This window comes from Meleagris gallopavo, chromosome Z, assembly GCF_000146605.3.
Source record: "Meleagris gallopavo isolate NT-WF06-2002-E0010 breed Aviagen turkey brand Nicholas breeding stock chromosome Z, Turkey_5.1, whole genome shotgun sequence".
NCBI classification, from domain to species: Eukaryota; Metazoa; Chordata; class Aves; order Galliformes; family Phasianidae; genus Meleagris; species Meleagris gallopavo.
Window position 1 is genome coordinate 20,996,298 of NC_015041.2, and position 15,194 is coordinate 21,011,491.

General features: G+C 37.1%; 1 protein-coding gene across 1 annotated transcript in view; it reads left to right on the forward strand.

The window, feature by feature from the left end:
- The window catches only part of HOMER1 (homer scaffold protein 1), a 66,345-nt gene that overhangs the window by 18,666 nt on the left and 32,485 nt on the right, over positions 1 to 15,194 (forward strand). The window contains exon 4 of the mRNA XM_010725516.3: positions 2,101 to 2,243. Within this exon, the coding sequence (XP_010723818.1) occupies positions 2,101 to 2,243 (143 nt within the window). The remainder of the gene's footprint in view (positions 1 to 2,100; positions 2,244 to 15,194) is intronic.

The following is a 15,194-nucleotide window of genomic DNA, read 5'->3' on the forward strand; positions in this document are numbered from 1 at the left end:
AACATAAAGTGTAGCTGGGGAAAAAGAGGAAGTAGCAGAAACTTTTGGGTGCATACGGCCTTTCGTTTAATGTAGGTGGAAACTTTATCACATCAGAGGATAATAATAGACAGAAATGCATAATTTATATAACACAATGTATGTGTCTGATTATCTTGCCTATTATACTCTCCTTCCACACTTAATTTCAATTCAACTTCAGTTCAGCAAAATTGTTCTGTAAAAATCAAGGTTTATTTTTGACTTTTAGGATATTATCATACGAGGTAACTTTTGAGTATAAAGTAACAGATTTCCTCCCAAAAGTCGAGAGCAGTTTACATTCATGAAATAAATTATTTGCATTTATATTACAAATAACACTTTATATTTGTGTGGCAAATTAGGATAAAGTAATTATTTTCTGCTTTACAACCCACCAGAATTTAATAAGATTGGAGAAAGTTATATATGTGCATAGGATTACTTGATAAATAGTAAATATAAAAGATGAAGTTCAAGTGAGTATTAAAATGTTTTAGTGCTACTCTGTATCACTCTCTAATTCATGTTGTAGAGTCAGAATGTGAGATATGTATATCATGTGAGAGAGATGTCAGAATAAACACACAGTTTTAATAACTATTGTGCTTCATCTCCTTACTGTAATTCAAAGCACAGTGAAAAATGTGAATTACAGTATTCTTGGATAAATGACACCAGGGCTTTGTGGAAGGTGATGGCAACAACCAGATCTTATTTTTCTCATAAGATCTTGAGTTTTTCCATGGTAAGTCTCAAAGTCCTGAGCCATGTTTCCTATAGATGTAGATTCAGTACTGCCCTGTAAGCTAGTTGAAGGCTACAAGTAGATGCTAAAAATTAGACCTTGGTCTTTTAAGACTATGAGTCAGATACTTTGCAATTCTTTCTGAGAATGCTATTCTTCAGCTTTCTAGGTAATGTCAAAGAGCTGGAAAGAGGAGCACTTAACCTTTCAGAGAATGTGCTTTTGCTTCAGTTTAATAATATGAAGTAGCTGCCTTAGCCATTACCCATGCAGATGGTAAGAGTCCGTAGGAGATGCTTGGCTTTTAGAACAGTTCTTATTCAGCCATCTTCTGCTGTGTGCTCATGATGTTGATTTAACTCTAAATGAAAGTCTTCTTTCATGAGTTAGATTTTGCCACTTCATGACTAAAAGCTTACTAAGGTATTTCAAGTAGGACAAGCTACTTAGCTTATCACTCTTTTCTGTGACAGCCATTATTTGATGAAGTGTATAATGGGAAAGAAAATACTGAAATTAAATCATGTACAGGGATTGAAAGTCCTGTAGTGTTCTAATGGATGTGGGCTATATGGTGTACTTTTTTTTTAAAAGGAAATAGTTTTCAGTGTTTAGAGATCAGCAACTAATGTTTGATGATCAAAACACAAAGGCATATTCTGGTACAATGTGTGCCTTCTGGCTAAGAGACTGCCATCAAGCTTTTGAGGTATCAAGTTACATAGCAGCAGTGGAAGCTGCCTGCTTGTATTTGGAATGTTGCTCTTCCCAGCTGGTACCATGAATAACAAGAATGAGAACTGGGCTAAAGTGACCATAAGTTTTGCAAGGACTGTACTGACCAAGCATTATTTACAAAGGAGTCTTCTACGTCTGACTGCAGTAGCAAAGACTCTTCACTTAGGTTGATGCTGAATATGAAGTCTGGATTTTGAATCAAATAGCAAAATTTGTTTCTTTGTGTTAGAATATAGAGTAAGGGGTAAGAATCCTGGGAGTGAGTAGTTGTAGGTTTGTGACTGAATGTAAATATCAGGCAAGAGTGAATGACATCTGTAATAAGAAGAATGCTGAATGCTTGCAAATCATGTCAGTTATGTTTTATGTGCAAGACATAAAACCATCAGTGTGAATCTGATGGTAATACGCTTCTAAATTAAATCACGTGATGAAACATGTCTGTGGGGAACACTGGAAATCCGGGAGCCTCACATTAATATTGCCTAAAATTCGTATCTTATGTAAGAATTAAAGTTATGCTTATTAGCACATTGTCATCATGAGCAGGCCAGTTTGTAATTCTAATTTATCATTTGTTTGTTTTACATAAGGAATCGGCTGGAGGGGATATTCAGTCTCCTTTAACGCCAGAAAGCATTAACGGGACAGATGACGAGAGAGCTACGCCAGAAGTGACACAGAACTCAGAACCAAGGGCTGAACCAACCCAGAATGCATTGCCATTTACCCATAGGTACAGCTTCAATTCCCACATCCTAATAAAATGATTCTTCCTTGTTAAAGGGACCTTTTCCATGCCATGGCTTCTACCTAGCTCAGTTAAGAATTAAATCATGTGGTTTTTAATAAAATAAAACAAAATACAAGACTGGCTTTCAGATTTGCAATATAATCTTTGTTCTCACAAAAAAACAAAACCATGTATGGGGAAGTCTCTAGGGATGAGACTAGGAGTGTATTACTTTGCAATTTATTCAGCTGAGCATGATAATTTGAAAGCTCATTAGTACAGGCATCCCTTTAACAGGAAGCGTTATTTCAGTGACTGAGATCTTAGTAAAGATAACCACTTCACAGAATATTCCAGTTAAATTATTTTTGCAATTTTTATTTAAATAACTGGTAGCATTGGCTCGGCCTTTCAGTGATAACTTGTTGGAAGAAAAGACTCTTACACTGCTTCTGGATTATGCAGTTTAAAGCAGCCTTTAACTGAACAGTTATGATAGTTGATAACATTTTTCAATTTTTTTTTCAGAACACAGGAGATGTGTAGTTTTGCTCCAGACTGAATTATAATTCATTGCACTTGGAAGCAACCTGATCTAGTAGTAGGTATCTTCTACTAGAAGGGAAGTAGAAGGGGAGCTGCGACTATGGAGTCTTTAAGGTTCCTTGCAGCTCAAACCATTCCATGTTTCTATGAATGCTGTATTCCACTGTGTTCTGTAAAAAACAAAGACTTTTTATTTAAATGAGTTAAGATGGATGTATCTTGTTTGTTGAAAATTATTGAAAGTGGAACTCAATAAAACACATTATGTACTGAGACCATGGGGAGTAACATAAATATTTAATGAACTTAGAGGAAAGCTAGAAATACTACATTCCTTTTTTTTAGTAAATGGTCTCAATACAGCTTTATGCCCTTCATCAAAATTTGGGGAACAGCAGAACTTTAGATATGTCATTCAAATAATTTGGAATGAGCAGAGATGAAATTATTCAAAACTTCTCATTTTTGTGAGAGAACAAATAGAAGTACCTGGAATATTCTTTTACATTTTTTCAAATGAGAAAAAATTATACTTTTGCACTAATTTTTTAGCAGAATTATTGTGTTTATTTTTATACTTCAGCTATTACCAGAGCATCTATTACATGTTTTAGAAGAATTGGTGCCTTGTAAGAGCACTATTTGCATGTTGAAGGAATTTTATGAATGTTGCATGTCTATTAGTGTTCTGTAAAGAGTACTTTTAAACTTGTTGCTTTTATGTTGGAATTCTCACTATTTGGGGGGAAAGTAGTTGTGATAAGGTCCACAGACTGTGGGATTTGTTTTGTTTGTATTTAATGGTAGTTGCAAGATCTTCTCTCTATTTGTGTAAGTGTAAATATGACTTCTGGTATGTCGTGTAGTACCACAAATTGCTTTGCACTGAGCATGACTGAAGATGTTTTCAAAGCTACCTGGTGTAATTGTGGATGGGGTAGAACAGAGGTAACAAAACTACCAGGCTTTTTTCTTTCATCTTCATGTATGCAGTGTGAGTGCATATCTCTAAATATAGAATGATGACATTTCTTATGATAATTCGCAAAAGACATCAGATTTGTCTTGCTGATGGCAGCTACAAGCTTGTAATGAAGCAAAAGAAGAAAAACAACAACCGAAGACACTTCTTATATACTATTATTTAACAAAGAAGAAAATGCTTGCTAACACTTTCTGACCATTTTTTTGTATAGCAGGAAGAGAAGCCTTTTTGTATGTGTCTGAGAGTCAAGGAACACTGTCTCAATCCAAGGGAAGCTACCGTTTAAAAATCCTTGTATTTCAAAAGATACCAGTTACATGATTATGTTTTACAAGTCGTTGTCGGAACTTAGGTTGGAAATCAGCTGCTTTACTTCGATTTAGCTATGTTCTGCCTCGGTGTGACAGGACCTGCTCACCTGGTGAAGGTCCAAAAGCGATGGTGTAGGCTGAGCACAGGGCAGGCTTAGGTGGAGCCACTGGCAGAGACTGGAGCTTCATGGCCAGCAGGGTGCCACAGCACTGCACAAGGTGGCGATGCAGGTGGGACTGCGCTGCTGCTGAGGGCTGGGCGAGCTCAGCTGTGCGCAGCGTCATTGCAGCAGAGGCTGGGGGTAGGAGGTTGATGGGGTTGTTGTCAGAACAGTCATTCAGGGAGGGAACTCTTATGTTTTTGTGTGAACTGGAAGGCTCTGATAGACGTTAACAAGGTCAGAATCAGAAGCATGGAGTTCATGCTGTAGGCTACATCTCGCTTGTCATTTTTAATCTGCACACCTGAGAAATGTTGTATCTCATTTTGTTCGAACTCATCTCTCTGGACAGATACGTCGTCTTCTGCAAGCATTCTTCTCTGCACTTTGTATGTCCTGGTGTGATTAGTTGGGCTTGTGTTATTTCTGCAGCATAATTGTAGACTACTTTAGTATTTATAGTTATTTTCTGTCCATTTATACCCCCAAAGCTGAATAAAAGCATTACTTAATTCACTAGTGTTTTGTTATTAGAACTTTAATTTCTTATTATTTCAGTAAATAATTGTAAGTATTGAGATGAACTTTATCTAGCAAGTCCCATTCATGTCCCGCAAGTGTAATAGAACAAAAGTCTGACTAGTTACTTCAATTTATCCTTAACTGGAAAGTCCTAAAGCTGTCCACAAGCAGTGTGATTCCAGTCAACTGCTTGAGAACAATATTAAACTGTTACGAGCCTTGCACAGGAAGATAAACCCCTGCAGTTAAATCTCTTGCCTTTTTTTAAAACTGTGATAGTTAATGTTGAATTATGAAGAATTATTACCTGGGAACTTTATATTTGTCATGAATAGCCTGAACATTGCCATCGTTATTAAATATTGCCAGAAGAAATGAAAGTAATAAGTAGCCTAAGCTGGCATTTAATTTTAATAATTTTGGCCGAGACACTGATCAGTCCTTTGCTGAATGATGGCTAGTCCAGGGATGGTTTTTTTTTTTTTTGTTCAACAAAAGCTAGTTAATAAAATCTAATATTAAAAATAAGACTGAAGGAAGAACAAATTTTCTTTCTTTATTAAGTCTTGGTCTCCTTAGAGTCTTTCTTATTTTTTCTCCCTGTCTTTTTACCTTTGCTGTTTTCTATATTCCTTAAATTGTGGGTGGGTTTTTTTGTTTTGTTTTGTTTTGTTTTGTTTTGCAATTATGTTTTGTTTTCTATTTTTTTAAACTAAAAAATAGTTTGATCATAAAATGGAGTTCAGGGAGAAAGTAGATGCTAATGAGTTTTTAACCACTTCTGATGTGACTGTACCTGACTTTTCAATGCAAATTTAATTACACTGGTGCACAGTATGTAGAGTGCCTAGATGTCTGAATGAGCCCAAAGGAATACTTTTCTAAGCTTATTCAGCTTTAGAATATAATTCAAATACAAAAACTGAATAGTATGTCTGGCAAAATCTGTAAATGCTGCTTGGGATGTTTTGGTAACTGTTTGATGAATTTGCTTTTTTTCCCCCTTGAAAAGAATACATTTGTTCATAACAAGTTTTATTCAATTTCTTGGCACAGTAGAAAGCTGTGGGATAAAACACGCTTTCAGAAACAAAGCTTACTATAAGAGGATTCTTCTGGGACAAATCTTGAAAGTCTTCAATTTTGTGTCAACTGTGACTTGAACCTATTACATCATTTTTTCATGTCATATATGAAGATGTTCCATCTAAACTTAATGAAACTTATTTCTATAACTTAATGTTTCAAATTGACAATATACATGTGTGTGTTTGTTGCTTGTTCATTAAAATTCCTATTTTTGTATTCAAGTAAGTTTTTAATATGAAAATTTGACTCACCGCCTTAGTGAAAACAGACTCATTTCAAATGATGTTGGTATCTTAGGTATTTTCTGTCTAGATAGCTTAACTTTTAATAATGCTGCATGTAAATCCAATTCTGTAACCAAAAAAGCAAACAAACAAAAAAACCCAAGCCTAAGATCTTGCTGCTAGCTTGTGCTCTTTCACTGAGTTATCATTAAAAATTCCATGCAGAAATCTTTTTAGTAGATTTTTCACTGTGTGTATTACAAATGTGCTTCTGTAAGCTTAAATATTTTAGTTATACTATGGTAAAAATACTTTATGAATTGTGTTTAATTGTTAAGTTGGCTTTGAAGAAAAGTTTTGAGATAACAGGTTTTTGTGCTGCCTTGTAACTTGAATTTATAGTCAAATCCCATTATTAGGATGCTCTTTATGGTGTTACATACCACTTCCTTACCAAGTAGTGCAGGTGGTGCACACAATATATTTTTCATTCTGGATTTTAAATGCTATCTAGCCTGATCTTAGGGTACTTTTGTGTTGTGCAGAAAATCAGGAAGACTGTAATAGAAGCTCCTTCTCAAAGCAGGTCAGCTATGAGATCAGACCAGGCTGCTCTGGACTTTATCTAGTTGGGTTTTGAAAACTTCCAAGAATGGAGACTGCTAAAGCTAGATGTCTTTTTAAAAAGGTATCTCTATAATATAAAAGGGAGTAACTGTATTTGAATTGCATGGTGCTATAAAGAACTGTAGCATCTTAGGGCACTGGAGAGACTAGTAAATTCAACTACTCTTTTGATAAAAAGATTATTATTTCTTGGTACACATTTAGAGAACCAGCTCAAAGACAATCAGTTCCCACTGTCATTGTAAGCAAAGAGAGATTATTAGAGCACCTAAGAAGTAGGTCTTGATTTCACCTCAAACAACATTTATTTGACATTATGAAGATCCTAGCTGTGCTGTTCTTTTACCTCTTCTGCCTCTCTGCCAGCAAGACCCTGGTGGTCTGATGAAAAAACACAAGGAAAAATACAACTCTCCCTTTCCTCCCTGACCCAACTCTTACAGCTTCCCACTCTTTTGCCTAAGCAGCAATGTAGCAGAACCAGGCTATCCTTCACAATAAAAGTTCTTGCTAGGAATCAGTGATTTGAAGTGAAGATCTTGTGTTTATGCACACCTTTACTTGTTTCTCATTCTCCTGATGATGACAATTTCTGAAAATTCTATGGGGAATCTGGAATATGTAATAAACTATTACATGTTTTTAAACCAGCAGTATGTCAAGCACTGTGTAGTACAGCTTATACTGTCACATTTTAATAAGATGTTTGCAGGTATGGAAGGAGAGATGAAGAGGAATTCTGTCTGCTGTTAGGGTAATGGCCATGCTGTATGTGTTGCTGAGCTCTTTCAAATAAAGCAACTCTGCAACTGATAGATTGAAGGAATGGATGAGAGCCAAAACTAAAAATAGCCCAATACTTAAGAAATTTTACTGTCTCTTTTGAGCAGCTAAGCAAATGCTAGTCTGGAGCACGTGGATTATCCACTTCCTGCCATTTATTTAATGAGAGCTCCAAGGGGTAATTCAGAAGATGAGAGCTGGGTGTTTGAAAAAAAATGTTGTAAATACCATGCTCAGGGGCAAGCATGTAACTGTCATTACATTCTTCGAAGAGAAATACAATTCTTGTGCAATTTAAATTAAAAAAAAAAAAAGGCGTATAACTTGGAACATGTAATTTTTCCTCTTTCAATCACATACATTAACAATTAAAAAAAAAAAACCTAGTAGAAAGGAAAAGGAGTTAAATTGCTTAAAGAACGAACTTTCACTTTTTAAAAGAATACATCCATTGTGTTCAACCAATCCCAAACATGGATGATATGAAAAGATTAATACTTCAGCAACTATAAAATTTAGCTCTACAAATACCTGATATATAACACAAAATCAGCCTCCTTGGGGTGGTTTTCTACGGCAGAATGGAGAGGTGAATTTTATTTTTTTATTTGTTTTTACTTATTTTTGCTTGTGTCCTTTACCTTATTTTTATATAGAAAATATATATTTTTCTAAAACTTGTAACTCCTTTTACAAGTCTTAATGCAGTTACTTTTTTCTGTTGTCTTTAGGCATGGGTACAGAGCTATTCTCTTTATTCTACATGTTATTACCAGTAATTTAGTTGCCCAGTGAACTTTTTATTTTGTATGTTCTGATACTTTGTGTGTGTCTGAGACTTTTATTTTTTGTTTAGGATTATTTTCATGTATAATATATAGAAGATCTGCTTTTATCTGAGTTTTAAGCTGAAGAATGAAGTAATCTTTTCAAGGATTCCAGCTGCAGATATAGGTGATCTTATGTAGGTAGTTCATATCTCATATTTTCTTCACTCATACTTCCTTCATTCAGAGTCATATGAGTCCTCATAGGAAGCCTTTCTACCACTTACAGGGATCAACTGCAAACTTAGCTTTCCCAGGACACCATGAAGAAGCCCAAGAGGTTTAATACACTGGAGCTCAATCTTGATAATCACTGCTGAAGTTAGATCACCACTTATAACTTTAGCAGATACCTCTTCCACTACTGTCTTTTAAAACTTTTTTTTCAACACTCAAATTTCATTAGCATCAAATAGTGTGGACACAAAAAAAAAAAAGCTCCAGCATTCTCCAGAAAAAAATCACAGTGAAAAATTTTTATGAAGAAGTGGCTGCTTTGTAAAGTGCTATTCTTTAAAAATCCTCTTTGGAAAAACTTAATACATTGAAACTACAAATCTCATACCTTATTTGAATTGGAAGCCTCAGTGCATACTTAAAAATATTTTTCAGACACACGTTTAAAAAATATCTTCTCAGGAAAAGAAAGCCATGAATGGCCAAGGTTACCAGTAAAGAAAACACATTGTTATTTATCCCCCAAGTCTCAAAAGAATTTTCTAACATTCATGAACCTTGAAATGAGAAGCCTTTGGTGAAAAGCAAGGACAGAGGGGGTGTTATTTAGGACAACTCAATATACTTTTCAGCGCCTGATCACTCAAACTTCATTGTTTTGTCCTGATTGGTTAAGGAAATTGATGAGTGAAAATATTTCATGACCAAAATACTTGAACTGTTCATGCTCCCCCCCTTCAGTTTGGGATTAATTCTTGGTGAGGAGCTGGAGGGCTTTCTTTAGTCTGGAATTTTGCCTGTTTGACTACAAGACTCTCCTATGTTTTGCAGATAAGAGTATCACCCAGTTTGCTATCATCTGTGCAGACATATGCTGTGCTTCTCCAAAGGAGGACCTCTTAAAATTATGGCCAAATGGCTAGTAAGAAGTATAATATATAAGAAGACTAAAAGTTCATAGTAGCTGATAGGTAGCTGCTTCATTTCAAGCATAAAACTTAGTCTATTCATTTTTAACAGCACGGAACAAACACACAACCAGGTATACTGATAACCAAGTGATAAATAAACTTTTCCAGATTTGTTCATTTACTGTTTTATATTCTGAAATGGACTCTGGAGTCATAATCTTGTTCTGTGAAACTGGAGAATAGTTTAGACCTTGGTTTCAGGTTATGTATTACCATCCACATAGAAATAATTCAAATGGCCACACAGTTCTAGAGAAAGGAAATTAAAAAAGAGCTGAAGATTTGTGTTACCATAGGATCATAGAATTTTTAGAGTTGGAAGGGACCTCTGAAGACCATCTAGTCCAACTTCCCTGTAGTGAACAGGGACATCTACAGCAAGATCAGGTTTTTCAAATGTAGGCTCTTTGCATTTCCAAGTTGTTCAGCCTGTCTACCCCGTGCCAGGTACAGTGTCTGTTTGCCCACTCACCTGCACTTCCAAAGATCTCTTTGTCACTGTACTTGGTCTGTGTGTTTTATTCTCCTGTGTATTGCACATGTATCCAGCAAAGATCTATGTTAAGTTCTTTAGGCAGCAGGGCCAAACCTATGGCCAAAACCCATACTTAAGGAATATACTTTAGAAAAAGGAAAGAAATCTATAACTGAGTGCATTTTTAGTGATGCTTTATTGAATACACGTGATACAACTTCAATCCTTCTCTTACTAACACCAGTGCAGTGCTCTGTCTTGTGTGTGGTCTCAGGCATAGCTGTGGATCATGTGTGACTTGTCGTTCCCATATGAGAAACTGTATATACACATAGGTAGATACTGAGTTCTAACATTTTTATATGCTGGGTGGTTATGGTTTCACTGCTATCTGGATTGCCTGATGATAGCATAAAGTGGTCATGATAGTATGAATGACTGTATTACTTACTATTCTTGAGGCAGAACAAAACTTTTTTTCTCAAATTTCCAAGAAGGATATAAATACATATACTTTCAGCCTTTAACAGTTCGTGTTTGAGACAAAAGATCAATTTGCTTTATCCTAGTCTTTTCTGTATTACTTCTTTCTTAACTACCTCCCCTCCTTGGAGAAGAATACTGAAGGCAGAAATCACTCCACAGAGAACCATGTTTTGCAGTGATATAAGCTTGAAAGTCTATCAATTACTATATTCTTGTTGGCATTTATAAGAATATGATTAGATAGAGCTCAGGGGAATTTACATTACGTTTGACCTGTGTTACAAGGTGTCCATCATCTTAAGTCATAAAGTATTTCCACTTTCACTGATGGTGAATTATTAATTGTGGACTGAAATATGCTCCAGAAAGGACTCTTTTACCATTTGAGAAGTGCTCAAGTTGTGTTAATGAAGCCCGTATGAACTTACAAATTAGCTAATTTTTAATCGATTAGATAAATTACTCCTGGGGGATTGACCATGGAAGCCTAAGCCCTAGATAGCTGTCAACAGATATTTTATTTTAGTTATGGATTCTTTTCCATTTGAAGTCATGAGAAATGCTCTGCCAAATTCTGCTTGCATTAAGAGGGAACAGAGAAGGAGAGTGTTTTTTTGAGGTGGTTGCAGCTCCTGTTCCTTTGGTATAGTTAAATCTTCTGAGTACCTTAAGCAGCTGCTAGGGTTAGATCCAGTGGTTATACAGCAAAGGGGCTTGGACAGAAATGACTGAACACTTCTGTCCCCTGGAATTTTTTTTACTTCAGGCACATGTGGAGCTCAGCTTAGGAGCTAAGTATGCTGTATCTGTTAACTTCCCTTGGAGAAGGTGGCAACTCATGGCTTAGACAGATGTATTCTTTGCTGAGTAAAGAACTGACTGGGTGGCCAGATCCAGCAAGTGATGGTGAATGGAGTTAAATTCAGTAGGCAGCTGTTCACTAGTGGTTGGTATTGGAGCCTGTCCTGTTCAGTATCTTTACTGATGACATCGATGAGGGGTTTGAGTGTACCCTCAGTAAGTTTGCACGTGACACCAAGCTTAGAGGAAGTGTCAATCTGCCTGGGGGTAAGAAGGCTCTACAGAGTGATATGGACAGTCTGAATAGTTGGGCTGAGGCCAATGGGATGAAGTTCAGCAAGACAAGTGCCCAGTCACTTTGGTCACAGCAACCCCACTCATCACTACAGGCTTGGGGCAGAGTAGCTGGAAAGCTGCACAGAGGAAAATAATTTGGGCTGTTAGTTGGCATCTTGCTGAACATGAGCCAGCAGTGTGCCCAGGTGGTCAAGAAGGCCAATAGCATCCTGGCTTGTATCAGAAATAATGCAACCAGCAGGAGGAGGGATCATCCCCCTGTACTCAGCTCTGGTGAGGCCACACGTTGAGTATTGTGTTCAGTTTTGGTTCCTTCACTACAAGAAAGAAATGGAGGCCCTGGAATGTGCTCAGAGAAGGGCAGTGAAGCTGTGAAAGATCTGGAGCATAAATCTGGAGCAGCTAAGAGATCTGGGATTGTTCAGTCTGAGAAGAGGAGGCTCAGAGGAGACCTCATTGCACTCTAAAACTCCCTAGAGGAATTTGTCGGGGATTGGCCTCCCAGTTAACAGTGATAGGAGAAGAACTAATAGCTTTACGTTGCACCGGGGGAGACTCAGGATGGATATTAGGAAGAATTTCTTCTCAGAAAGAATGGTAATGCTTTGGAACTGGCTGCCCAGGGAGGTTGTGGAATCACCATCCTTGGAGATGTTCAAGAAATGTGTAGATGTGGCATTGAGGGACGTGGTTCAACCCATGGGAATGGGTTGGTGGTTGCACTAGATGATCTTACAGGTCTTTTCCAGCCTTAGTGATTATTCCACAATTCTCTGATTCTCTGATACTCCAGTTTAAAGCCAACATAGGACTGTCTGTGTGGTGCAAAAAAAATTGTGGTAAATTTGATAAAGCTCCTTGATCTTTTTGTTTATTGAAAGGATCCTACCAAATGGATTAGGTATGTCCAGTTCTTGAAAAAAATCATATTTAAAAACTAAAGTTTGACAAAGCAGAAAAAAGCAGTTCAGAAGACTCTCTATATTAAAAACATATAACATGAGTATCTGATTTATTTTTTAGAATAATTGTCTCATATTCAAATGAAGCCCTTATGCAAAAAATACACATAACCAAACTAATTTTTGTCTAGATTTTATATGGAGTAGTGCTGACTGAATTTCATAAGCCATTTAGCTTTGCATGCTTTTACTGATCACTTTGCACCCTTGCAAGAAATACAGGATCAAGGTCTGGGAGCAGTTAGTTTTCACATAAAATAAAAATTTTGGTTTTATGTCTAAATCCAGAAGACCCACACTAGTTTTTTAGTATCATGCTCTTTGGTTTGTATCATTTTTGCCAGATGAATTAACATTACAGAGGATTTTTCCCTTACTTATAGGTAGGCTATGCAATTAAACCCAATTAAGGTAGTAATTCCTTTGTAGCAAGCTGTGCTGTGGATTTTCTGGGGGGAAAACAGGAAATTTTGCCATGTTCTTGTGACATTAGGGCCTGGAAATTTTTTGTTCTACTGTGCCCAATGCCTTTTATCCTAGATAGGTGCCTAACATTGGTCAGATAAATTTGCCATCTGATGATATTTCTTTTAGCCTTTGAACATCTACACCTGGAGGAGGTAGATTACATCCACTATATTCTCTTTAGCAGATCCAGCATAAAACTATACTTCCTGTCAACATTATGATTCAGAGCTGTGCTTCTCTTTTCCTCAGAGATAACACCGTAGAGTGCTCCCTGGCATTGCTGTCACACTGCCCTGTCTACTTGTTAGGTTATTTCACGCATCTGACTCTCTTCTCCTGGTGTGAGTTCCTGTTATGATAACTTAAGTTCCTGGAAAGCTCAAGTAAAAGCTTGCTGATAAAGTTTTGAACCTTGCTAGAATGCATCCTGAATGCACATAAGCATTGTTCGGGCCTCTCACACAGCAGCTGTGTTACTGAAAATATTTGTGTCAGGAAGGGTATCATGTTGATTTTCTGTTGCATTCTGGTAGGAAGACCTTTTGCAGTGGAAATCTGAGGGTCACTTCATTCCAAATATTTATATTTGTCATTTATGGAAGATCTTTCTGTTCCTCATAGAGGATTTATAAGGTTCTGCATGTGCAACTGTTGTTCTGCTAAATTCAATTTGTTGTGGTACTACGTGAGGAACCAGCATCAGAGGGTCTTAGAGACTAAGGTGATCCCTGTATAACTGACAAAAGAGTTCCAACAAATCTAGTGTAAGTGCATATATATCTGTCACATTGGAACACTTGTAATGCCTGCTGTTGTTGGCAGAGATGCAACACACACTAAATTAAGCTGTGGAAGTACCTAGAAATGCAGCAGAGCTTTCGCAAAGGATCTCCACCCTGTTGTGTGGTGAGTATTTGATTTATGGGACCAGGAGAGGTGCCTTTAGCGACCTCACTGCTCAATGTGGTGTAGTTCCTCAGCCCAGTCTGCTGCAGTTCTGTCTGCCTTCACTCTGCAAAGCTGGCCTTCATGCTATCTCTGCAGAATCAGCCTATAGCTGCAGCTGCCTCATCAGCTACATGTACACTGCCAAATACAGGCCTTGACACCGGGGGTCAGCATCTAAGTGGTGTTCATGTATTATTGCATGGGCCTGTGCTGTGTCCTTGTGGCATAAGACATAGTTTCTGTTTGCAGAGTCCTTTCCAAATACATGCAGTGCTTTGGAGGCCACGTTGTCACGTGCCATTGTGGACCATGTGTAGCCATAAGGGTTTCAGCTGGGCCGGGAATGCCTGAAGATTGCATAGAGCCTTGTGGAGTGATTTTGGAAAACTATGTAGATGCCTGTCTGATTATACAGACTGCATTCACATACCAGTTTGACCAGCTGGTATGGACCAGAGAAATCTGGGGAGCCTGCAAATTCATAGGGCCTTCAGATGCTCAGGGTGTTGGGCCCTCTTCTGCTTAGGGGTGGCGGTGTGTTCACTAGGAAAAGAGCTGTTCCTTGACATTACTGTCACAGCGTGGCTGTGGTGAAGGTGGGAGAGATGCTCAAATTCACAGAGATGTACTTGATAGCACAATTCAGTGAAATTCTTAGAACCAGAGTAGCACTCAATAAATGACTGAGAGAAGCATAGGGCAGTCACATTCACTCTTTTCATTTTTTATGGTACTGACAGAGAATGGATTATATCGATGCATGTGTTCTAGGTAGGATTTTTGAAAAAAACAGGCTTTTGTCTCCCTAGGGCCACTGAAAAATTAATTTGTACTAATTCAAAGTATGAATTTAAGGTTAAACTGCTTTAAATTCTTGTGTATAATGATGAGTTACAGAATGAAAGTGGCTTTCAATCAGGTCATTTTAATGTCAGGGTCATTGTGTCCTAGTACTTCACTTCCTGATAACCACATCATATAATTGCTTTTGTATAGTGATTAAGTGCCATAACACCTCTATTCAGTTTGACTTTCTTCACAGCCAGATACTTAGTCATTTTAGAAAATGAGATGTAAGTTCCTAAGTAACTTAGGTTGCTTTTGAAAATTTAGTTCTGTTGCAATGTTTGAAGTATTCGGCTCCATAGCAACAGCAAGGAATTGTTCCTTATATTCTGTATTAAATGAATGGACTAAAAGAATGACTGGTTATCAATTTTGAATAATATCAGTTACGTTACAGGTATAAGAATAAAATACTTTGTGATATTGATGAGCAATTTCAGTAGAGGAG